This window comes from Myotis lucifugus, unplaced genomic scaffold, assembly GCF_000147115.1.
Source record: "Myotis lucifugus unplaced genomic scaffold, Myoluc2.0 scaffold_113, whole genome shotgun sequence".
Lineage (NCBI taxonomy): Eukaryota > Metazoa > Chordata > Mammalia > Chiroptera > Vespertilionidae > Myotis > Myotis lucifugus.
Window position 1 is genome coordinate 353,499 of NW_005871161.1, and position 24,419 is coordinate 377,917.

Genomic DNA, 24,419 nt, shown 5'->3' on the forward strand with positions numbered 1-24,419 from the left:
CAGGCTCCCAGCCCACGCACACCACTAGAGCCTCCGCGACAGCATTCGCCCGCCCCTCGCGCGCTCCCCGCAGCCCTCCCGCGTGCGACCCCCGGGGTCCCGCGGCTGACCCGCGCGGAATGTGACCCCCTTTCACCCTGTCCGGCCTCCCCTGACCTCCGGGGGGCCCGCCTTTGCCTGCTTTTGGGGCGGTGGGTGGGGAGGGGCGCGCGGATCATGGCATTGGAGTTCCCGGGTTTGCAGCCGCCGCCGCCGCCTCGTCCACGCACCCCGAGCGCCCCTTCTTCCCGTAGCAGCAGCGGAGGAGGCGAAGCGGCCGGCGGGGGCGAGGCAGATGGGGCTCAAGGCGCGCAGGGCGGCTGGGGCGGCCGGCGGAGGCGGCGGCGGGGGCGGCGGAGGCGGCGGGGCCGCTAACCCGGCGGGAGGGGACGCAGCGGCTGCCGGCGATGAGGAGCGCAAAGTGGGGCTGGCGCCCAGCGAGGTGGAGCAAGTCACCTTGGCGCTCGGGGCCGGAACGGACAAAGATGGGACCCTGCTGCTGGAGGGCGGCGGCCGTGACGAGGGGCCGCGGAGGACCCCGCAGGGCATCGGGCTCCTGGCCAAGACCCCCCTGAGCCGCCCCGTGAAGAGGAACAACGCCAAGTATCGGCGCATCCAAACTTTGATCTACGACGCCCTGGAGAGACCGCGGGGCTGGGCGCTGCTCTACCACGCGCTCGTGTGAGTACCTGGCGTTCGGGGCGCCTCTGGGCGGCGGCGCAGGTTGGGGTTCGGGGTGGAGGCCTGGATGAGGACCGGGTGCTTGGCATGGCATTGGAGACCAGCCTGCCCCCAGTGCGCGTGTCTTTGCCGGTTTGGTCTGTGTGTCCATTAACCGCTCTCTGGGGGTCGGACCCCAAGGCTTAAAAAAGGTCCAAGCTTGGTCCCTCAGACCATTTGGAGGTTGGATTGGCGTGTTTGCGCATTGATGACACCTTCTCCGGAGTCTGGTATCCAAGCCGGAAAGAATTATGTGATTTTTCCAGCGAACGTGGAGGTTGAGCAGGATAAAGCGGCTCCTCCCTTGTCCGCTGTGTTGCTTGGGGCGGGTCCTTTCTCTTGGGATCGCTACTGAGTTTGGAGGATGCCTCCTAGAGTTGGGATGGGAGTTGCCCACAGCGGGGTGTGTGTGTGTGTGTGTGTGTGTGTGTGTGTGTGTGTGTGTGTGTTGCTTGCATGTACTCCCCTTCTTAGGGCTGCATCCTGGTCTAGAAAAGGTCCTGGCGTTGCTGTAACTGGGGACTTGGGCTGTCAAAGTGCATGTCTTGGAGTTCTTTTTAGGGAGGTTAATGAGAGAGTGTGTGTCTCAGGCTCGATGCCTAGACTGAGAGGCTGGGGCTTACCAGTGCCAGAGGGGGAGTGCCCTGAGGCTTATTTTGGCTGAGACATCTCCGTGACTTGGTGCTGAGCTCCCCTCTGCGTCCTCTGCTGCCCGTTCTCCTGCTTTGGCTGGGCAGGAACACGGTGGAGGTGTCTGTGGAGGGGCCTGGGCTGGAGGTGTGCCCCTGGGCGCCCTTCCCCCAGGAAAAGTCTCCCTGCAGTCAGGAGGTAAATGCCTGTGCACCCCACACTCTGGATAGAAAATCCTCCTGTGTTTGGGGAGAGGGAGAGGATGGGAGAGATGGCTTCTCCCCCAGGAGGGGACATCAGGGCTGTAGGCTGACACCTCTGAGCTGGCAGGGCACGTCCCCCCTTGCCTCCCCTTGCCTCCTGTCTGTGGCTTAGTCATCCTGATGGCTGCTTCTTACGAGGCGGTACCTTACTGGGGTTTGGGTGGAGAACTGGCCATGACCTTGACCCCTTATAAGTGTTTGGCTTTGGATATTCGTCTCTGCCCTCCTCCATGATTGATGAGGCCCCAAGGGAGTTCAGAAAGCCTTGGAGTTACACTACCTGCCAATCTTCCTGGGTTGGCATGCTTTCCCAGATTTGGCCACCAGGTGGGGTTGTTGGCACAGAACCTCTGAGTTGGCAACAGGTTTCTTTAGAGAGATTACTGAAGCCTGGAGAGGTGGCCTCCCTGGAAACTGAGGTACCAGCAGGAGGGAGGGGGCATCCAGCCAGGAGCATGGGTTTAGGGTGGCCTAGCCTTTGGCTTCCTCATATATTTGCAGGTATAAATGGTGGAGAGAAGGGTTAGTAGTTATTGCTTTTCCATTTGCTTTCTTCAGGTGGTAAAAAGGGATTAAAAATGCATTCATCTTGCTGTCTCTAGCACTGTATTTAGTGACATTGAACTGCAGTTAATACTGGAATATGCGATAATAAAAAGGCATGAGTTATTTGAGTGCACACAAACATACACAGACTCACATGTTCTTTTGCACATAAATGGGGTTTAGTACTTATTAGCTGACTTCCAAACGGGGGGGGGGGTCCCCCCTGGAGCTTGTGGGCTTAGTCTTTCTTCTCCCACCTTTTCCAGCCACACCCCAGGCCTGCCTTGCCCAGCTGGGGAAGGGGCAGCTGAGGCCTGTGATTGCCAGAGTCTCAGTGATCCTTCCCTAGAATTACCCATCACCCAGAAGCAGGTATGAGAATGCCAACACCTGTAGCCTCAGTTTCCCAGAAGGTTCCAGGAAAACATGAGACTGTGGGAGAGGGAAGAGTTGGATACCTAGTGATGAAGCCAGGTACTTTTAAATGATCACCATGGACCTGTGAGGTGGGAATTACCTACATTTTGTAGATGAGAATATGAAACCTTCCAGGGAGAAAACCACCTGTCCAAGATCCTACAGCTAATGGTGCCTGCGCTCACGTCTGAATGCAGTGGGTCAGGGCTGTTTCTGAGCCGGAACCCCGTTCTGACCCTCAGCCAACAATGACAGGACGCTTAGTATTTTCACTGGGTGTCACTGGGTGCCTCTGCCCCATTGGTAACATAGGACTCTTACCTCTCTGTAATGCCTCTGACCCCTTCCCAGCTCCCAGTTGGCAAATGACTAGAAATGGACTTTGGAATGAAAACAGGGGCTGCTCAGAATTAGGGAATGTGGGATGGGCTGGGGGTGGCAATGTGGATTCAGGTTAGTTCGGATGGTGCAGGAAAGCCGTGTGGGGCTGGGTTCAGAGGATGTCGCAGGTTAAGTAGTGAGGGGGTGACTTGTACATCCTCCTCCAGCTTAGGAGGAAGTCCAGTCAGTTGAACAAAATTGAACCTTTCATTGATGATTCAGGATTTTGCAAGACACTGAAACCATCCATGGATGCTTCGAACCATCCATTATCCTGTCTGGGCTGTGGCTAATGGTGTGAGGGGGCCTGGAAATTGGGCTGACTGGGCTCACAGTCTAGTGCATGGTTTGTTTTGTTTGTTTTTAAATGAACCAGACTCATGAGATGCAATTTTCTTCCCTCTATTGCAGTGGTTCTCAGCCTTCCTAATGCCGCGACCCTTTAATACAGTTCCTCATGTTGTGGTGACCTCCAATTTCATGTTACAAATTGAACATAATTAAAGCATAGTGATTAATCACAAAACAATATGTAATTATATATGTGTTTTCCGATGGTCTTAGCCAACCCCTGTGAAAGGATTGTTTGACCCCCAAAGGGGTCGTGACCCACAGGTTGAGAACCGCTGCTCTATTGTAAAGGTAGAATACAGCAAATGTGGACACCAAAGACCCCACCCCTTTGCCTTAAATGCCCCTCCCCCCCTTGCTCCTGGCTGCTCACTTGGCCCAGCTCTGGGGGAACCTCTGGGAGAAGCTTTTCCCTGACCCTGCAAACTGAGCTGGAATGCCCCACCCCCCCTTTCGGCAGCATCCCCAGCCCTAGGATTTTGCATGATGCATTGGATCCATCTGCCTGTTTGTCTCCCCATTGAACTGAGAGCTGCTTGGGAGCAGGGGCTGTGTGTTCCTTAGCATCCTCGGTCCCAGCAGGCTGCGGGCCCCTGGTGGTTACTCAGCAAGCCTTTCCTGGATGGATGAGTGCAAGAACCCTCTCAGGTTTGCTAAGACTCCATTCTGTACAGCATTCCTATTAGAACAACAACGACGATACTAGGTAGCCAAGGTCAGCACGTAGGATTTTACTGATAAGAATGGTTCTCAGAGGTCTTACAATGGAGGCTGGGGAGGGGAAAAAGGAGGGAGACCATGCCCTGAGCCCAGGAAGGCTGGTCACTTCTCTGCTTTGTTAGTCTTACGGCTGAAAGGGATTATGGCGCTGTGGAAAGGTGTTGGGCTTGGAGTTCCCATCTGGCCTTGGCCTTAAGTCTGTGCTTTGCATGAGCCAGGCTGGGGATGACCTGTCGTTGGGGAGGATAACGCTGCCCTAACACAGGGTGGTTTTTAGACCTAAAGACGATGGTGTGTATGAATGGAATTGACCCGGCATCAGCCACCCAGTGTTCATTAGTTGATTTCCAATAGGGGTCTCTGTCGCCATAGTCGTGCGCACTGACCACTGTGCTGCCAGCCATTGTCTCGGGACTCCCCTTCCTGGCCTGTTTGGCATTGCTGCTGGATTGGCATTGCACAAGCCCTCATGCCCTGACCACCTCTCCATGGCCTGCTGGGTGTGACCGGTCACTCACCTCTCCACAGACCAAGGGGGAAGCAGTCACAAAGACTACCCACTGGTTGCCTTTTCATTTTGCTACAACCATAGGTTTGACAAGGGGTTACTATCCAAAATACATAGGGAGCTCATACAGCTCAATAGCAAGAAAGCAAATAAGCTGATGAAACCAAAGGGCACAGGACCCAAATAGACATTTTTTCAAGAAGATATACAAATGGTCTACAGGTCCATGAAAAGGCGCTCCAGCTCACTAATCACCAGGGAAATGCAAATTACAATCACAGTGAGGTATCACCTCACACCTGTTAGAATGGCTGTCATCAAAGAGACAAGAGTTAAGTGTTGGCAAAGATGGAGAGAAAAGGGAGCCCAGTGCAATGTTGGTGCGGTTGTAAATTGGTGCAGCCACTATGGAAAGCAGTATTGGTTGAGCTGCATGCACTTACTCTTTTTATATAATTTAAAAAATTCTTAAACTACAGTTGGCATACAGTATTGTATTAGTTTCAGGTATACAACATAGTGCTGAGACATTTATATAACTTGCCCTGTCAGAAGGACTATCATTAATAAATCAATAAATGACAACTGCTGGTGAGGGTGTGGAGAAAAGGGAACCTGTTGATCAATATGCTGTTGATGGGAATGTAAATTGGTGCAGCCCTGTGGAGAGCAGTATGGAGGTTCCTCAAAAAATTAAAAATAGAATCTACCATATGACCCAGCTACTCACTTCTGGGTAGTTATCTGAAGAAATCCAAAGCACTAATTCAAAAAGATATATGCACCTCTGTGTTCATTGCAGTGTTGTTTACTGCCCGATAAACGATCGGATACAGAAGATGTGGTATATATGCACAATGAACACGCTTGCTTAGATTCATGGATTCCTATAGACCATGTCTCAGGTACCTTGGGCTTTGTCCAGGCAAGACAAACACACAGGAGAAAGGTGCGTTCATTTCAAGGCCACACATGCCGAGTCAAGTGCAAGCCTTGTGCCAGGCCCCGAGCCACAACGCTGTCCCTGTGGAGAGAGACTTGAAACAACGGAATTGACATAGTCCAGCAAATGCAAGACTGAATGCGATGAGGAGCCGAGGCGAGCAGACGGGAGGGCACTGGGAAGCCGCCTGCGTTGCGTCAGGAGAAGGATTTGGAGATGGCAGGACCGATGTCAGCACCAAGGCCTCTAGGTTTGCAGGTGTCACGATGCGAATCAGATCCCATCTACACTGTTGCCACGGAAGAGCTAGAGGAGGTTGCTTGGAATGTGTTCCCGAGAAAACAAATGGGGTCAGAACTCAGGACCAAGATGGTTTCTTGCGTGTAGTTTACGAACGAAGGAGAGTAAAGGCCCAGGCACGGGGCCCATGGAGTGTGACATGCGCAGGCTCTGCATGGCCCCCCTCCCCTGGGTTTCTGTCCTTGCTGCAGCCCTTGGGGCTCAGCTCTGTCCTCCCCTCCTTCCCATCCTTCAAGAGACACAACATCCTCTGGACTCTGTTAGTGTCAGAGTTGAGTTGGGGCATATAAATAATACCACCGTAACAACAATAACCAAGGTTTTTACATGGTTTCATCGCTTATTATGTCCCCCCTTTGGGCAACATCACCAGGGTGCCTGCTCTGTGTGTATTAGCAACAATGGCTGTCACAGCGGGTGCCTTCTTACAGATCACACCAAGCCTGGTTCTCCTGAGCCAGTGTTGTATCTGCGGGCAGGCAGCTGTGCACGGAGCTCCTTTGGCGTCGACCCCTCGATGCTCTGTCACCTTGTAGCAGCTTAAGTCCAGCTCTGCCTGTGGCTGTCTTTTGAGGGGGACAGGATGACATATTATAGCCCACGACTTGAAAATGCAGAGCGGGGGGGATGGGGGACGTGCTCATCCAGCCGCGGCTCTGTGCCTGTGGACAATCTCTCACACTATCGCTCAGTTCATCTCCCTGCCCTGCCCCTCCTAAAATCCCAGCGTGGCTTTATCTCTCCCACATACACTGGTTCTAGCCGCTTCTACGCCGAGCTGTGTCAGTCCAAACAATGAAACCTCAGGCCTCAGGAACCAGCAAGTCGAATCAGTCTTATCAGCAGATAGTTACTTAATGGCATTTTATGGGGTTTTGATGGATCTGGCACTGGGAGTCACTGGGCGGATTACAAAACCCAGAGGCCATGGGAGCTGGAAAGAACTCGGGAGGGGCGGAGACCGAGGCCCAGGGCCGGAGGGTCAAAGGGGGGATGCAAATGCATGTGCTCTTCATCCAAGGCTGGTCCCTTCGGCCAGGCCAGCCTCCCCGATGGTTCTCCACGGCTCTGTGCCAATGAACCCAGGGGTGCACCCACTTAGGATCTGGGTCCAATGACCAGAAAAAAAGAGTGAAGCCTGGTGTGGGCTCACCGGGCGTCCGTACACAAGCTCCAGTTAGCCTCTTGCCAAGGAGGGCTTCTCCTGCTGAAGTGCCCAGTGCCCAGATCCCATTTTCTCTCTCTCTTTTTAAAAAATGTATTTTTATTGATAACAGAGAGGAAGGGAGAGGCAGAGAGAGATAGGAACATCAGTGATGAGAGAGAATAGGCTGCCTTCTGTACGCCCCCTACTGGGAATCAAGCCCACAATCTGAAATTGTACCCTTGACCTGAATCAAACCCGGGACCCTTTAGTCCCCAGGCCGACGCTCTATCCACTGAGCCAAACCGGCTGGGGCCAGATCCCCTTTTCTCCATCCCCTACCCCTATCCAGGCCTCCACCAAGAGTCCTGTAAACTAATCTCCGATCTCTACCGAGCTCAACACTGAGTTGAGACATTCACAACCTTCATAATAGTGACAACAAGTGTCTGTAGCCATTTGGGTTGTTCATAATGTCACCTGTGGGGCAGCATCATCATCTGTTCCATTTGTGGAAACCTGATTTATTTTCATTAATAACAGTCACTGACATGGATGGAGTCATTTCCCTGGGCCATGTTGGGCTACATGCTCTAGAAGGTTCTCCTAAGGGGGTGTGGTGACTTGAGGTTCACCAGTGTTTCTGTGCTTTCTTGGTGGTTCTTAAGTAAAGGGAGTCTCCTGGCCTAAGGCTCATGGTAATCCGGTGGTATTTCCTCCCCTCATTAATTTTTTTCATTTAGGATAGTCATTCAGGAAAAAAAAAATCCAAATTAAAAGTCTTTGTAAATAGGTCGGTTTGGTGCCTGGCATCTTACAATAGCTCATCCTTTTGAGCTCTTTTGGGTGCCAGGATTGGAGCATTCTTAAAAGCAACCCTGAAACTTGGCCACTGTCTGCGTTATCCTGTGGGGTGAGGCGCGGTGTTCTGATTTGAGGTTGAAGTGTGTTAGGCGTATTAGTCATTCTCACCAAATAAAACAGGAGAGTTTTTTGAAGTGAGCATGGAGGACTTCTGTTCTGCCAGCACTCTCATCCGGACTGGCTTTGTGATACTTTTCAAAGAATGAAGCAGCGTACTAATTTATAACGTGAGATACATTAGCATTTTCAAAACAACACTCCAATAGCCGTTCCAGCTGCTCTCACAAATTTGGTTGAGAAGACAGCAGAATCTCGGTTGTGAGGGGTGGGGCCCTGCCTTCGCTCTTTGCCTGGCTTCCGGTTTCCTGGGGAAGTAATTCACCTTCAGGATTCTGGAACATAAAAGGGGATCGTTGAGATTTCTTCTCAAATTCCTCTTTTGTGCCATGATTTTTTAAAAATATATTTTTATTGATTTCAGAGAGGAAGGGAGAGGGAGAGAGAGAAACATCAGTGATGAGAGAAAATCATTGATTGGCTGCCTCCTGCACCCCCCACACTGGGGATGGAGCCTGCAACCTGGGCATATGCCTTGACCGGGAATTGAACCATGATCTCCTGGTTCATAGGTCGATGCTCAACCACCGAGCTATGCTGGCTGGGCTGTGCCATGATTTTAACACCTTATTTGGCTGTGAAGAAATCTCACAGGAATATCTTAATTTTTATTTTTTTTAGGTTTACTATATATGCCTCCAAATATCTGTGGATCAAACTCAGGTGTGGTCATTCGGCAGACAGGGATTCCAGGCCTAGTTGATGCTGGGCCTTGGGCTAGGAGTAGGGGACCCAGCCATGGCTAAGTCAGTGCCCGCCCTTGAGGGGCTCCCGGTCGAGTGGGTGGGTGAGTAATTGCATAGTGGTGTGAAGCTCACTCTAACATACCTACCGCAGATCCTCGGATGGCATCCTTTCCTTATAATGTTGAGGAGATGCCCTTGGAACTTAGCTCTTGTCCGTAGCAATTAGCCCGTGGTAAAATTGGTTTCATTATACGCTGTTTCACCAAAGTGCCAAGAGCCTATTGAGGACGTTGAGTGAGGACTTAATGTGTCCACGGAGTCTACTCGGGGCTCAGGTAGAGTTGCCAGCACCATTGAAGTCAGTCAGGGAAGATGCCCATCGGAAGAAGTAGATTTCAGGGTCAAAGACCATTCTTCCTTCATTTTGTAATTTACAACCGTGAACATGGCTGTGTCACTGAGAACTCGAAGGTCTGCTTTATTCCTGCTCTAACGGAACAGGGCTGGACTCCATGGAAGGGAACGCGGGATCATAAAACCCAGAGCTGGGCGAACCCTGAGCTGTTTAACAAGGCTGAGGACTTGCTTCAGGCTGTCCCTTCCGTGAGTGCAAATCTTCACTCTCTGTAGTCCAGAGCCTCGTGTGACACCGGGCACAGCAGCCAGACAGAACGGGGTTCTAGTAAAGGAGAAAGATGGAGCAATGGTTTCTGGGTAGATACCCATCGCGTCAGCTGTTCTAGTAAAGGAGAAAGCATGGCTGCCAGGCCCGGCCCTCTGCACAGTGGGCTGAGCCGTGAGCTTGCTGCCTTTCCCACTCAGAGTGGTGGAGGGTATGAGACCGGGTTGGGAAGCCCTGGGCTCCGATGGGCCTTGCCCTTTGCGATGTCCTGAGCCGCCTGCTGAGCCAGAAAGAAATGACGGCATTCTCTACTATGTGATAGACGCTACTGCAGTGAAGCCTAGTGGGTGGTTGGAGGTGTGGGGTGGATACAGGTGACCTTGGGAGACTTCCCACTGTGTGGCCCGCTCCTCACTCACTGGGCACCTGGAGCAAGATCATTGGACGGGAGGAGTCCTGATGGAACACATGGGCGCTGGGCCAGGAGGCAGGATAGCGGGGCTCTTACTTGGGCTCTTCGACGTCACGTATGGAGGGTTCACCATGAAGTAAGTGCGGAAGGATGGGTTAGACAGGGCTCCTGTCTTCAAATACCCTGCCGTCCAGACAGGAGGCAGAAATGCCGTGACCACACAGGGAGGCAGGTGGCCTCGTAGTCATGATGTGGGCTCTGCCATCAGACATGGGAGCAAATCCGTTTTCTTACCTGTGTGACCCCCAGTAAGTTGCTTAACCTTCCTGAGCCTCAAATTCTTCATCGGTAAGATGGGGTAATATGACCTGCCCCTCCGACCACTGTGACTGCAGGATGGCATAATGGCTGTACAGCAGCGGCCCCATACTATTGATGACAGTGGTAACCAATGACTCTCATGCCAAGGCAGATTGGCACACAGACCTAGGCCCAAGTACAGACAGACCTACCTCCGAACCAACCGACAGTTGTTCTGAGATCAGATCATGGCAGGCTTCCTGTAGGAGGCAGCCTTTGACTTGGGCACAGAAGGCTATAGTGGTGTCAGGGTCTGGGTTAGGGCTGAAGACAGAAGGAGTAGCTTTGGCAAAGCCTTGGAAGTGAGAAATGCAGCAGGTGAGTCAGGTGCAATCGCTCCCAGTGGCTGAAGCTGGAGGCTCTTTGGGTGGGGGTGGGGGTAGCTGGGTGGTGAGAAGATGAAATAGGAAATGTAGTTGGAGGGGTCAGACCTTTTTAAACTATGGAATTGCTGTGCAGCCTTGAACAAGAACCTCCATGTCTCTGTCCTTTCCTTCTTTCCCGAAAAATCAGGAAGTTGTATCAATTAGCCTGTGGTAAAATTGATACTTTATAGGGTTTCTCAGCGAAGAAGCTATTTGCATTGGGGAAGAAGCTATTTGCATTGGGGATGTGACCGTTCCTCACTGGGCAGGAACATTACACATTTTGCGGGATTTTCGACATCCTGCGGCCCGCCTAGAGGCTGCCACAGAGCCAGTGGTGTGTGGTGAACCAGTTGACTCCCAGGCCTTTCCAAAGGCTCTGAGGGGATGGCCATAGCCTGGCCTGAGAGGCACCTGATGTGCCCGCCTCAGGTTCCCAGCAGCGGCGATGCGTGAAGTACAGATACCGGTGTGGGGGGTCGGGGCAGGGTGAGACTTGCAGGGTTAGCCTCACTGGCTTTTGAGCTGAAGGTTTGGCTCAGGTCAAATACCCACAGACATCCTTTCAAAAGGTGGGGAAAATGAAGCTTACCTAGAGCAAACCACACACAGCACACACAGACACACCCTCCATCCCTAAGCCCCACTGTTTGGAACATTAATTAGTGTCACTGCATGAGACAAATTAAGCTGGGGACCTTGGTGCTCCATCTGGAAAAAAATAGCTCTGCAAAATGCTGACGTCGGAGGCAGCAGAGCAGGCCACGCGTTCCTGGGATCTCACCAACACACAGACCCTCTGGGCTGTGGAGCCCGCGCCCTTCGGCTGGATGGGGGTTGCTTTGTAGATGAAAAGATGGCTTGTTTCAGATGAGAAAGGCATGTTGGAGCGGGGGCTCAAGTGGCCTGCAGGTGTCTGAATCCCTATTGTGTGACCTAAAGCCAGCTCCACGTCTCTGGACCTCTGTTTCCCCATCTATAAAATGGGGAAATTCATAGTACCTACCTCAAGTGTAGACAAGAGGCCATGGAGGCTCAGCGAGGTTGGGTGACCTGCCCAGAGGCACACAACTGCATGGAGACCTGGATGGGCCTGAGTCCAAGCCATTGCTTCCCCTCCCAGTCTCTTCCCGGGCCCTTCTCCCTGCGCTGCAGCCGGCTTGGCGCCCCGATTCATCCTGCAGGAAGCTCTGCCTTGGCAGGTTCCCCATGAGTATCCCAACCAGATCGTGGCTGCGTCACGGGCAGGAGCCGTGCGTGATATGTTTTCTGTTCACCGGCAGTGCCAGGCATGATGCTGGGCACGGAGTCCGTGTTTAACACACACTGACTAATCCCGTTGGCCTTGCAGCCTCCAAGCCCAGTTCCAAACAAAACCCACATCTGAACTCGGGCATCGAAAGCTGCTGTTGGAATGCTGAGCGCACTGACTTTGTGGGGACTTGGCGGCCGTGTGAAGGGTCTGTGCCCTGGTGCCCTTTTCTCACAGCCACCCCGGCCAGGTCGCAGAAATGAGCCAGCCTGTTGTGTGTGGACTCGGTCCAGCTTTTAAGCTGGTGGTTGTCTGCACTCGGAGATGACAATAGACAGTTTGATAGGAATTGACCTGTTGCGATCCAGCTTTCTGGAAGGTAGGGAGTTTGGGGTGGAGGGGGACCAGGAAGGAGCTCGCCAGCCTCAGCCAGGGGTCCGGGGGGCTCCGTCAGCCTCCAAGGGGCCTCTCAGGTTGAGCCCCAGGCTGTGTTGTGAGAAGAGCGGAGGATACAAAGATCGATGTTTCATGGTCTCTGGCCTCAAGGAGCCCCATCTACTGGTTCCGGGCAGCCCAGCATCTCTGCCCTCATCCCCTGCAATATCTCCTCCAGCTTCCACACTGCTCACCTCCATCCATTCTCCACCCGAAGGCAGGGTTGTCCTTTTTTTGGGTGAATTTGATCATGTTCCCACAGCTCCAAGCCCCTCAGTGGCTGCCTGTTAACTTTGGCACAAACCCCTCTCTCCTTGCCGAGACTCACAGGCCCAGTGGGATTGACCCTAGCCCCCAACACCTCCTCCAGGCAGTCCCCAGTCCCAGCTCACCGCAGCCTGCTCCGGGCACACCGGGCCCTACCTCCCCGCGGGAAGGGCCTTGACTCTTACCATTTTCTCTGCCTGGGAGACTGTCCCTTGACGTGTATAAAATGGCTTTTTTAGTTGCTCTTGGGGCCTCCGCGATCATCCACTTTCAAATTAGTCTTAACCGTTTTTTTATCCTTCAAAACACCCTGTCAGAGCTGTCGCGACCTAAGCTCTAAGTTACGTGCTTGCTTATTTGTTTGTTTCTCTGCACTAGATTGTGTGCACTTAATGTCAGCGTGGGGTCTGCCCGCAGTGTGTGTGTTGACTGGCAGAGGGGCCCAGACTGTCTAGAGGAGGGTGAGCAGGGCCCCCAGAGGGACAACCCGAAACTGCCGTCTTGTTCGATAGGTGGAGTTGGAAGGAAGAAGTGAGGAGGCCTGTGAGCCCAAGTCCCGTGCTGTGCGTGGGGACTGCCTTTCTGTGATTTCGGGGGAGCACGCAAGGAGCAAGGGGTAGAAGAACAGCAGGAGCACCTGCTGATGGGAACTCGGCACTAGTCAGGCTTGACTGCAAGGGGATGACTGTCTAGGAAGGAAGGGAGTGGACTCACCTTTGCTGGAAGGTGTCAGTGGTGGCGATGAACAGCACGGGGATGGAGTAGTATACAGCCTTCCAAAGGAAGGGCATCTGGCACATGCTGCAACATGCATCAACCTTCGGTGCATTATGCCAAGTGAAGTAAGCCAGACACAGAAGGGAAAATATTGTGGGATTCCACTTTTATGGGGGAATCAAGGAAGTCTCCCCAAAGAGTGAGTCTTGAGCCTGATTTTGAGGGATGAGAAGTTCTTCAGAAGGCCCCCCACAAAGGGCATTACACAGGCTTTTTCCAGAAGGTTGAATTCCTTCCCTCTCTGGAAAGAACTTTCTAAGTCAACCCTTTCGTCCATCCTTTACACCCCTTTGCGACTCTGCTTTTCCTCTTTCTTCTCACCCCTTCCCTGTTCCTCACCCATGAAGGGACAGAGAGAAGAGAAAGGTGATTAGGTGTGGAGGATAGGTTGGGTGGTGAGACTGCTCTTGAAGGAGAAAGATCCCGCCAGCTCCTCCTCCTTCTCCAACTCACAGCCTGTCACCTGCTCCTTGGGTCTTTGCTCGAGGGAGAGGTGCAAAGTCGGCCCCTCTGAGCCCGGTGGTCTTTAGAATTCACATCTCCTGTCCTGAAGCCTGTGGCCAGCATGAAGACATTTTCCTGGGAGGCAGGGTTGTCATAATTCAGTGCGAAGAGCATCGGGGTGGGTGTCTGGACCCTGGACAATGGCCCAGGTGGGAACTTGGGTGAGTCCTCTGCCCATGTGGGTCCTTAATTTTCCTACTTGAAGAACCTGAAGGCTTTGACCTGTGATTCCAGCCCCACCCTTGCCTGACCGGTGGGAACTGGTGTTGACCGTTGATCTTTTGCTTCTCACATCAAGCCCCCATTTCTCTCTAAGGACTGGGGAGGGAGCCAGGAGAGGTGTCTTCTCCTGGGGGTGGTGTGGTTTCCCAGAAGGGAGTGGCACGATCAGATGCGTGTTTTGTAAGGATGGCTTTGCCGCTGGGTGGGGAAGGGATGGGGTGCGGGGGTACATGTTGGGGTCCAGCCCCAATAAGTCCAGGGGTTCCCCAAGGTGTGGACGGAGTCGGTGAAGAAGGAATGACACGGAGGCGATCATCATAGCCAGGTTCCTCATTTTATTGTCCTCTTACATCTGTATTTATACTATTTGATCTTAATCCTATCCATTCTATTCCAAAGGTTAGGGCGTTTCTTATCTCCATTCCAAGGTTACTCTACAAGGAAGTAATTGAAGGAGGTTATTCTAAGTAAAGATTATGTAGTTTAAGCGTGATTGTTCATAGTTAAAATGATTAACTACCCGCCTGGCACTTAGTTAAGGGGTTTTACTGATAAAAATCCTCACCTGGGGAAACAACCTTTCTCGGAGAGGTGACCTTGGTTAAAATACATAGCGCTTCAGAAGGGGAGCAAACATATTAAGAACAGTATGCCATATACGCCAGGTCCCTTGAAACATAAGCTGTGCAGATGTTTCTTCCCTGCAGCGACTGCGTCAAGCAGCAAGGATAGACGGCTCCCAGCAGGTACATGTGATGGTCAGCTGTTGGCTACATTTCAGAATGGGGCCACTTGTTGAGCTCACATAGTTCTCCAACTCATCAAATCTCTGCCGCAGCTCTGCTCAGCTGCATTGCGTTATCCCCACGTTGTAGTCAGGGGATCATGCTCAGAGAGGGCCATTGTCTTGCTCAAGGTCACATAGCCCGATGCAGCCAGGACCAGCCAGCCCCAAAGCCCTGGGTTTCTTCGTTGTACCAGAGGCAACACACTTCCCTCTCCCACCAGTGAGGCCCTTTTTCTCCCACACCCTCTCTGCAGCCTCCAGGAGCCTCAGGGCCAGGCTTGACATGTGTGTTCGGGAGGACTTCCTTCCTGCTCCCAATAAATGTCAAACAGAATGTTGAAAGTGACTCAGCACAACATAGAGTCTGAGGGGAGAGAGCTGTGTAGAAACATTTGCGGATGGATTAAAAATCTGAGTCCACCAGCCTATGCCAGCAGCTTGGAAGTTTGGGAGATATTTTTAGACCACGAAATCCAAATGGCACAGACCGTGGGTTGGAAAGATGGAAATGCGAAGATTCGTGAGCTAGCTGTGACCAGAGGTGGCTTTGCTGAGTTTCTTTTTAGCTATAAAATAGCATTGCATAGGCAGAATCCCCTGGGTGCACACTCTTCCTCTCTCTTTTTAAAAATATTTCTCCTTCCACATCAGGAGGCCCAGGGCTCAGCAACCTGCTCTTGGAGAGATCTACATGCTGTTGGCTTTGAAGCCTCTTGACACCCTTGGAGGCCAGTGGAGGCAGCCCCCCGGACCAGCTGAGGATGCCAGGGAGCTTGGTTCTGGGCCCCGAGGGAGATCAAGAGCAGGCCCCATGGAGGAGTGGGCTTTCCTTGGGGCCCAAAACCCCTGGCACTAGGGCTGGAGGACCACCCAGACTTGAGCTGTCATCTCTCTTCTCTCTGCAGACTCTCCCCATGTGGTGGGGACCATGGTCACCCACAGCGTCTGAGCCCCGGAGACTCCCTCTGATTTCCTGTGTATCTCTGTTCCCTTCGGCTTATGTCCTCTGTCCCCAGAGAGGGACTGACCTTGCTTCCTTGGTTCTCAAGTTAGAGGCTCAGGGGGCCACAGCTGGGTGCCCCGTCCCAACCTGTGTCCATAGGGGCGAGGATCAGGAGAGAGAGAGAGAGAGAGAGAGAGAGAGAGAGAGAGAGACTGCAAATAGGGAGTAGAGTCATTTCCCCCCAAATGGGAGGAGTGCTTTTGAAAATCTTTGACAATAGCACCTGTCATGTATTGAGCATTTACATGTCACCAGGCACTTTCCCACGGGCTGCCCCTGGGTTAACTCCTCTAGTCCTCATGCCAGCTGCACGGAGTGGGGCAGATACGTGGGAACTCAGGATCCGATTACCCTGCTGGGTTGTGGGGATGACAAGAGACAGCGTTTACTTGTAAGTGGCTGAGAGCGTGTCCAGCGAGTCCCACATCCTCCCGGTTAGCTTCCATCCCTTCAAAAGGTTTTCAGTTATTTTTATTTCTGTCAGAGGGATATGCATGCCCCACATTGTGCCCGCAGGTTTAAAAGGAGAAGCCACAGCCCTGCCCGTCTGTGGCATCCCATGCCCTGTCAGTCTTTGCCATCTGAAGCTCCCCCCTCTCCCCCCAGGCAGTGCCCGTCTTCCTGTCTGTCCCCAGCCCCTCTCCCCGCCTCTGAATCTCTGGATGAATCAACTCCAGGCATTTTTTATTGATTTCCTGTTCTATTTCTGCTCCTTATGGTTTCTGTTCTTTTAACATCTTCTCTCTTCACCACCACCCTGCTTCCTCTGTACCGCCAGCCTCAGTGATGCCGTGGTTCTCCCACAGCCTCTCTCCTTTCTTCCCTCTCACACCAGCGAGCGCCCTGCGGTCCTTCCTCCCTCATTCAGAGGCACCTCCTCCCCTCTGCATTCTTTTCTGTTGTCTTACAATTTCTTGTCCACATCTCTTTCCCAGAAACTTTTAGCAAACCCCCTGCCCCTTTGGGGTATTTTCTTTATTGATTGATTGACTTTAGAGATGGGGGAAGCAGAGAGAAAAGAGAGATTTGTTGTTCTACTTATTGATGCGTTCATTGGTTGATTCCTATATGTGCCCTGACTGGGGATCGACCCACAATCTTGGTGCATCGGGATGATGCTCTAACCAACTGAGCTACCCAGGCCGGGCTTTGGGCATCGTTACTATGAACCTTTCCTGCTCATTCTGCCTTGTATTAGAGTTATTTATAGCCATGTGGTCACTAGTTTTTCTTGCATACATCGCCTTATGAAGCTTTCAGAACACCTCACGGCATGGATTTTTGGGGTTCACATTTTGTGGAGGAGGGAACAGAGCATCAGACGGATTCCACCAGGGACTCAGTCACACAGGAGAGAGGGAGGGTCACGTGCATAAGCTTGGTCAGGGCCAGGGCCCATGGGACTCCCCTGCTTAACCCCAGCAGGTGCCTGATCCTAGGGCGGCTCAGGACATGTTTGAATCGATTGGACAGAAAGTCACAGCCAACGTAATTAGATGCACTGGACATTTCTCTCTCTCATATTCTGATTTCCTGAGGCCATGCGTGTGCACAGACACACACACACATATACACACACTCTCCTACATAGCACACACATGACTCTGGCTTGCAATTCATCTCCTACATTTTTTTTAGCTTTCTATAAATCCTGATTTCTGTTGGGAGGGAGCCCACTTGTAACAAGCCATTGGTGGTTTTTGTCCTCCCGACACCCTGGGTAATTTATGGGCTGAAAGATAGAGAACTGGCCTCTTGCACTGTCAATATCGAATATACATCGCTTCCCTTACGAAATAGCTTCCACAGTTGCAGTAAATCCTCGGGAATCACCTGGCGTTAACTACAGGTTGGTGATGTGCCAGTAATTACACGTTCCCTGGGAGTTCCTGCTGACATGTGGATGCGTGGCTTTCATGGTGCCCCAGGACCATAGAATTGTGAAGCTGGAAGAGGGCTCTGGGATGAAGAACCTGAGCCCAAAGTGGGCCAGGGGTTTGCCTAAGGACACACAGCTTACTACCGACAGAGGAGACCCGGATCTCTAGCTCTGTGGTCTTTCCTCCCTCATGCAGAGGCACCTCCTGGATCTCTTTGCCATCTTGAGCTCCCCCTCGCCTCCAGGCAGTGCCCATCTTTCCAGTCAGGGTGCTCTGAGGTCACGCCAATGTATGGCCTGCTGCAGTGTGCCAAGCTCTTTCGCACAGCCCTTCCCAAATTGGGCATTAATTGGGCACTAATCTCATTGGCTACAGTTCAAGCTTTGCTTGACCAGGGCTGAAGGTTGACAGAGTGATGCCTGTCGTCAGCTGTGTTTCACCTGCAATAGTTGTACTAACAATAATATCTCGCATTTATCCAATACCTTGTTGCCCGTAGCTTGCTTTAGAGCCTTACTGATTTTTAACTCTCTCCATTGATACAGCTCTATGATGCAGGTCTTATTATTTTACAAGTAAGGACCCCGAGGCACAGAAACGTGACATGACTAGTCCAAGTTCAATCCCAGACCCTTGGTCTGCAGAGTTCTTGCTCTCAGCCTGTGCACAGTGCAGTCTTTTCATTAGGAATCTATTCCTAAAGATCTGGAATGATATTCATAATACCGTTGTTTTCTGTGTGGACACTCTCTACCCTCATCATAGCACGAAGACACAGCCTGGCCAGCGTGGCTCAGTGGTTGAGCATCCACCTATGAACCAGAAGGTCAAGGCACATGCCCGAATTGTGGGCTCAATCTCCAGTGTGGGGCATGCAGGAGGCAGCCAATCTATGATTCTCTCTCATCATTGATGTCTCTATCTCTCTCCCCTTCTCCCTCCCTCTCTTAGAAATAAAAAACAAAACAAAACAAAACACATACACATACTCAGAGTTCCCGGTGTGGAAACAGAGCTCGATGCTAGGAGTGGGTCGTGGTAGCTCGTGAGGGCAGGATGGAATACACAGGAGACGAAGAGAAAGCACCAGAAGGGGCCTGGGCTAACTCCAGTGAGAAACACTGGCTCAGTGCTTTGCCCTCGCTTTCTCAGCTCTCACACCCCGCTCCCTGGAAGCTGGGATTGATGGAGCGATAGTATCATCTCCGTGTTATAATCAAAGCGGGCGGGGGGGGGGGGGGGGGGCGGCGGTTCTAGAGCCAGAACACCTGGGTTCGAATCCCAGCCCCGGAACTTACAAGCTGTGCCACTTTGGGCAGTTCACTTAACCTCTCTGTGCCTCTCTGAGTTCTCATCTGAAGAAAAGGGACACAAATCCCCTTGCTCTGAGGATTAAATTACTTGGTGTGTATAAAGAGCTGGGACTAGTGCCTGGCTAACTTAGCTTTCAAAGTAGATGTTAAGGAAATAAAACAAATAAGTGGGGAAAAGAATCCCATAGGGGCCGGAAGACTGCATAGGGGTCCTCATGGGAACAGACCCGGCACTCCTGCAAAATGGAGAAAACACTATAAAATGAAACGAAAGCATGTTCCCCAGGGCTGTCTGTGGTTTGAGATGGGTACCCCATCGGGCGGGTGCCTGTGCCTGGGAACCTGGGTGGAGGGCCCTGGGGAAGGGGCGGTGGAGGTCATGGGGGCGAAGGTGATGATGTTTGGACCAAGCCCTTTGTCCACAGGCCCAGGCTCTCCCCCATCTCTGACATGTAGACATCTCTGTCCCGGCCCCTTTCCAAGTCCTTTGATTCTCATTAATGCTGTGTTTCAATTAAATTATCCTGAGCTCTAGAATCTGCCCAATTAAAGAAGCAATTTTCTGTACTTTCCCTGGAAGTGACTGCTTACCTACCTGGTTCGGGGTGCCTTTAGCAGTGAACACAGCTGGGTGAATTGTTGGGGCCACTGGCTCTGATTGGTGGGCTGGGGTGGGGTGGGCGATTTCCACAAAACCTACCCAGCCTGCTCCCGCCCCCTCCCCACCTTTATCTCCAAAGCCTGTGCTCGTTCTCCAAAGGCCTCAGGGATTGCTCCCATTTGTAATTCTAATTTCCTTGGAAATAGGGCTAAATCCTGCATTTGTCACTCCTCTCCATGAGGATTAGCTCCAGAGAGGAGGGTTTAAGGTTTGAGCCCCAGATGAGATCCAGCCCCCCCCCCCCTTCTGCCTCCCAAGGCAGAACCTGTCTGGAGCAGAGATGCCACATTGGAGCGCAGATTCCCGAGAAGGGGTGGGGGCGGGGTGGGGGCTGGGCGCTCTCAGTTAAAAATACCTCAAATGTGTTTTTCCTCTAAATCTAGAGGAAAGAAGAGCATGGCCTGTTAAAACTCCAGGCTGCCTGATTCTGAACAGAACAGGAAGCAGGACAGCGATGTTTAAAGGGGTGAGATGTGTTCAGCAAGGGGAGTGGCCTTTCTGTCCTGGGTAGTTATTTGGGGAAGGAGGATGCTTTGGCTTCGCAGGGTCACTCGGTGACTCACTGGCCCCTTTGAGAGCAAGAGTGGCTCCCAGGGCCAAGGGACGGAGCAGGCTTTCCCGGTGAAGCCTGCGTTCAAGGAGTTTGATGTTAGAGGTTAGAGAGCCTGGTCTTGTAGCCTCTTGTTCATTCTGCAAATATAGTTAGCACCTGCTACGTGCCAGGCTCTGAGATGGGCACCGGCAAAGCCAGCAGTGAACTGAAACTGAACCGGACAACGGATGGGTCCGGGCTGCCTGTCACTATTTGAGCCAATTAAGCAGAGACGGGGTTGAATCGTGTTTGAGCATTTATTCCAATAATGCCGGCAACACGGGAGAGCAGCAGGTCACCCACAAAAGTCTGCTCTGCCCCTCCTTGTAAGCCAGCTGCTTATATTGAGTAGAAGGACGAAGATTACGTGCGGAAGCAGGAAGTGCAGGCATGGGGAAGCAGGCAAAGTATGGTGGTTACAGGTTACAGGAGATGCGGGCTGGGGGGTTGCAAAGGGCGGGCGCCTCTGGGACTCCATTGTTTCGACAACAAGGTTGTTAATCTTTCCAAGATGATGGATAGTTCTCAGAAAAGGCGAATGGACCGCATTCCGAGGTTAAGTCCCATGTCCAGGGCATACAACTCTCTGCCAGGTCAGAATGTGCTTTCTCTAATCAGAACAGAACAGTCACGGCTAACAGGACACAATGTCTATTGCTCCTAGCCCGGCCAGGATGACTCAGTGGTTGAGCATTGACCTATGAACCAGGAGATCATGGTTCTGTTCCTGGTCAAGGCACATGCCTGGTTTGTGGGCTCGAGCTAACTATAGTGTCTGGTCTCGAATGGAGACCAGTCAGGAGGCTGGTAAAGACATTGTTGGAATCACGTGAGAATGTGGAAAATGAGCATGCTGTCCACCCCGGTCCAAGTGTTCGACTTGAATGTATTCGGATAAATCGCTGATTGATTTAAACTCCGGACTTGAAAACAACCCCCAATATTTTGACAGATGGCAGTTTCATTACGTCTTCGGTTTTTGCCATGTTTCTTCAATTTCTGCCTCAGGCCCTAGATGTCTTATCTGGTCACATCTCTACCACGGGCGAGCAGGGTTGCCATGGATTCTTACCCTAACCCCGATTAATTCAATTCCAGTTCCCGCCACCAACATGCACTGAGGACCTGCCAAGGGCCCCATCCCCTCCCAGGTGCTGCAGATGTTTTGATAAACAGTGTGGTCCCTGGGGGTGGGACTTTCTGTTCTGGATCAATAGAGAATTAACAGGAAAACTTTGGGCAGGAATCAGGTTAAAAGGAATAGATAGGTGTCTTACCTGTGGTTCTGAATGATTCTTACAACAACCCCATGAAGTAGATTATATTAGAATCACTCTAGAGATGGGTGAGGCTGATGCAAAGTCACGTGCTCCGAGTTGCACAATTAGTGAGGGAGAAATGGGTGAGCCGAGAATCCAGGCTCCTAGATCTAGTGAAAGACCATAGGTGAAGAGGGCTCAGCAGGTACCTGGTTGGGGAACACAGGGCTGGCCTCACCTGTTCCTCCCTCTTGGATCTCTGTGTGAGGGGGCATTGTCTAGGCTTTGCCTCCTGGGCCCCAGCAGGAGAGATGACAGTGCATTTCAATTGGCAGACATCACTAGTCAATCACAGGCATCACTGATAAATCATAAAATGAGGCCCCCTTAGATGCACCCTCCAAGCATCACTTATACCCTTCTCTTCCCAGTGTGGAGACTGTGGGGCCACCTGTAAGGACCACAACCACATACTTGATTAAGAAAAAGAAAAGGAAAGAATGGAATGGGAGATAGAGCTTGAAAGAGCCGAGATGCAGAGCTGGGGACAGGTGTAGAGGGACAGACACACCCTGGTCCCTGGGGGGCAGGGACCAGAGGCAGACGCTCTGGGAGAGGCTGAAGGAGAGCGAGCAGGCCCGGGAGCCTTCGCAAGCCGAGGCATACTAAGACGTGGGCATGATTGCGAGACTGAGCATGGCCAGGAAGCATTGCCTGTAATTGGTCCAGGGGGAATTTTTAATAAAATCTTTAAAGCGATTAAAGGCCATTTTATTGAAAAGAGAGCTGGGCCTCTCTGGTGAAGAGAGACCAGCCTGGGCCATTTTCTGCTCAGCTGAGGCTGGGTGGGGACCTGTGGATTTGCTGCCCTCTCCCCTCCTGCCTGGGCCAGGCTGGGGCCACCCACCCCCTGGTGATTCTGGAGGGAGTGTGTACAGGGCCCAGCTGTGGCTTTGGTTTCTTTGTCTTTGCTGCTCGGACCCAAGCCTTGCTGGAACAGGGTGTTATTTTTGCGTTTTCAATTGCTGTTGCTGAGAGCAAACACGGTTTGCAGAAATTCCTTTGCTTCCAAAGAAGCTCCCTTTGGAATCAGACCTGGTAGCAGTTCAAGGGTTAATCAGGAAATAGTGCAGTTATCCAAAAGGAAAGTCAGAGTGGTTTCCTTCTACCCCTTCCTGAGATCTGAGACTCCAAGCTGGCCCCTCACCATGATGCGATTCTTTCATTTGGAGGAGACAGAAGGAGGAAGAGGTGCGAGCTCACAGGTCATCGTTCAGTCCTTTCATTTCACAGGTAGAGAGGCTGAGGCCCTGAGCAGGGGATTGACTAGAAGCCCAGGTTCTGTCTCCTATTGATCGAGGGAGGGCACCCAAGACCTCACCCTACTGCCTTGCCATTACCCTGCTACCTGACCCCAACCCCTTTCCATGGCAGACATCACTAGTCAATCACAGGTATCACTGATAAATCATGATCCTTGGCTCCCAGAGCCTTTGCAAGCAGTGCTTGGGGAGCACTAGCAACCATTTGGATTCTGCGTGTGGGCAGGTCCTCCCCAACCTCCCTGCACTGCACAGTGCTCTCCTGCTGGTGTATCTGTCTTTCTGTGTAGATCGCTTTCTAGTTTTAATCTGTGGCCCACTCCCCACTGATTAATAAGCGCACACATAATGTTAGAGCTGGAAGAACTCTAACCAATCCCTTCTCAAGAGTCCAGGTGTGGTTTGTATATGAAAGTGGGGAGTGAGAGGGAACATATGGATGGGGCAGTCTCAGCAGTTATTTATCTCCTTGCTTCCTGTTATTTGGGGGACAAGGAAGCCCCTAGAGTTACATTATAGGAATTGATACTTTGGTGCTTTGCAAGGAAGATTTTCTCTCCTGGAAGATGAGAAATCCATTGGTCAGAGAGCTTGGCCAAGCTCACGCAGCTGGGTTTTTAATCACCCCGTTGGTGAAGGAGGGAGCCGGGAACTATGGTCATAGTAATGACTGAGCCCAGCACCCAGCCCTGGACAGGTGGATTACAGTCGTTTATTATTCACATGTGCTCACGGCTTAGGGAGGGGGACACCGCCCACCACCTGCTGCCTTGTGGGGGCTGCATCTGTGAATAAGCAGGGACGGGGAGGCAGGCTCTGTACTGACACGAAGGCAGGTTCCTGCGGGAGGATGTCATTGGCTCATTTGAGTAACTCTGTGGGCTGGTGGGAAACTAAAACCCGCGATTCAGGGATGAGTAGGGACTGTGCCTGGTCCCCCTGACAAATAGACAAGGAGGGTTGTTTGTCTAGTGGACCTCATGTGCCCTTATATGAATGCACAGAGTAGAGAGGAGACCGTGAAGTGAGGCTGTTCAAGGACCTCTGATTTCACCAAGTGTCAGGGCATAAGGTTGGACCCATATTTTAGGCTGTTCACCTCAGCAGGGTCAGGCAGAGCTGGGATTGGAACCCCTGCTGATGGCTCCAGAGCCTGTGGTCTAGTCCACCCCCCACGGGCCTGTGCTGTGGAATCAGCGATTGAGTGAATGGTCCTTCAGTCTCCTGGCCTGTCGGTCACTCTGAGTGCTGCTCCTATGTTTGTGTTTCTTCACACCTGGGCATTGCGTGGTGCTAACATTCACTTCCTTCTCAGTGTCTCTTTGAGTTTGTCACATGATGGTGGCCGGGAACCAAACATTCTAAGTGAGCTCAGGCATTATCTAAGGATCAGAGAAGGAGGAGAGCAGCCAGGGAGGCTGAACACCCTGAGGGTGGAGACCACAGATGGATGCACAGAGTGGACAGGCTGTGCCCCACTGAAATAGTTCCAATGTGAGCGGCGCGCGGCCACACACACACACACACACACAAACAAAAATTAGAAGGGGGAAAACTTCTATGAGGATTATAAGCGGGGGGGGGGTGAGGCTTCTTTAAAGGGGGGGGCTCGGGGTGTTTTTAAAAGCAAACAATCCTCGTGGCGTTTATAAAAAACACAAAAAAAAATTTTCCTGTGTTTGCCCCCTCGGGATGTTTGGGGGGGCCACAGGCTGTTACGAAAAGAAAAACAATATTTTTTAAAAAAAAAAAAAACC

General features: G+C 52.0%; 1 protein-coding gene across 1 annotated transcript in view; it reads left to right on the top strand.

The window, feature by feature from the left end:
- The first annotated feature begins 86 nt into the window (after positions 1-86).
- The window catches only part of KCNQ3 (potassium voltage-gated channel subfamily Q member 3), a 162,039-nt gene continuing 137,706 nt past the window's right edge, over positions 87-24,419 (top strand). The window contains exon 1 of the mRNA XM_006093290.3: positions 87-720. Within this exon, the coding sequence (XP_006093352.1) occupies positions 335-720 (386 nt within the window). The 5' untranslated portion in view covers positions 87-334. The remainder of the gene's footprint in view (positions 721-24,419) is intronic.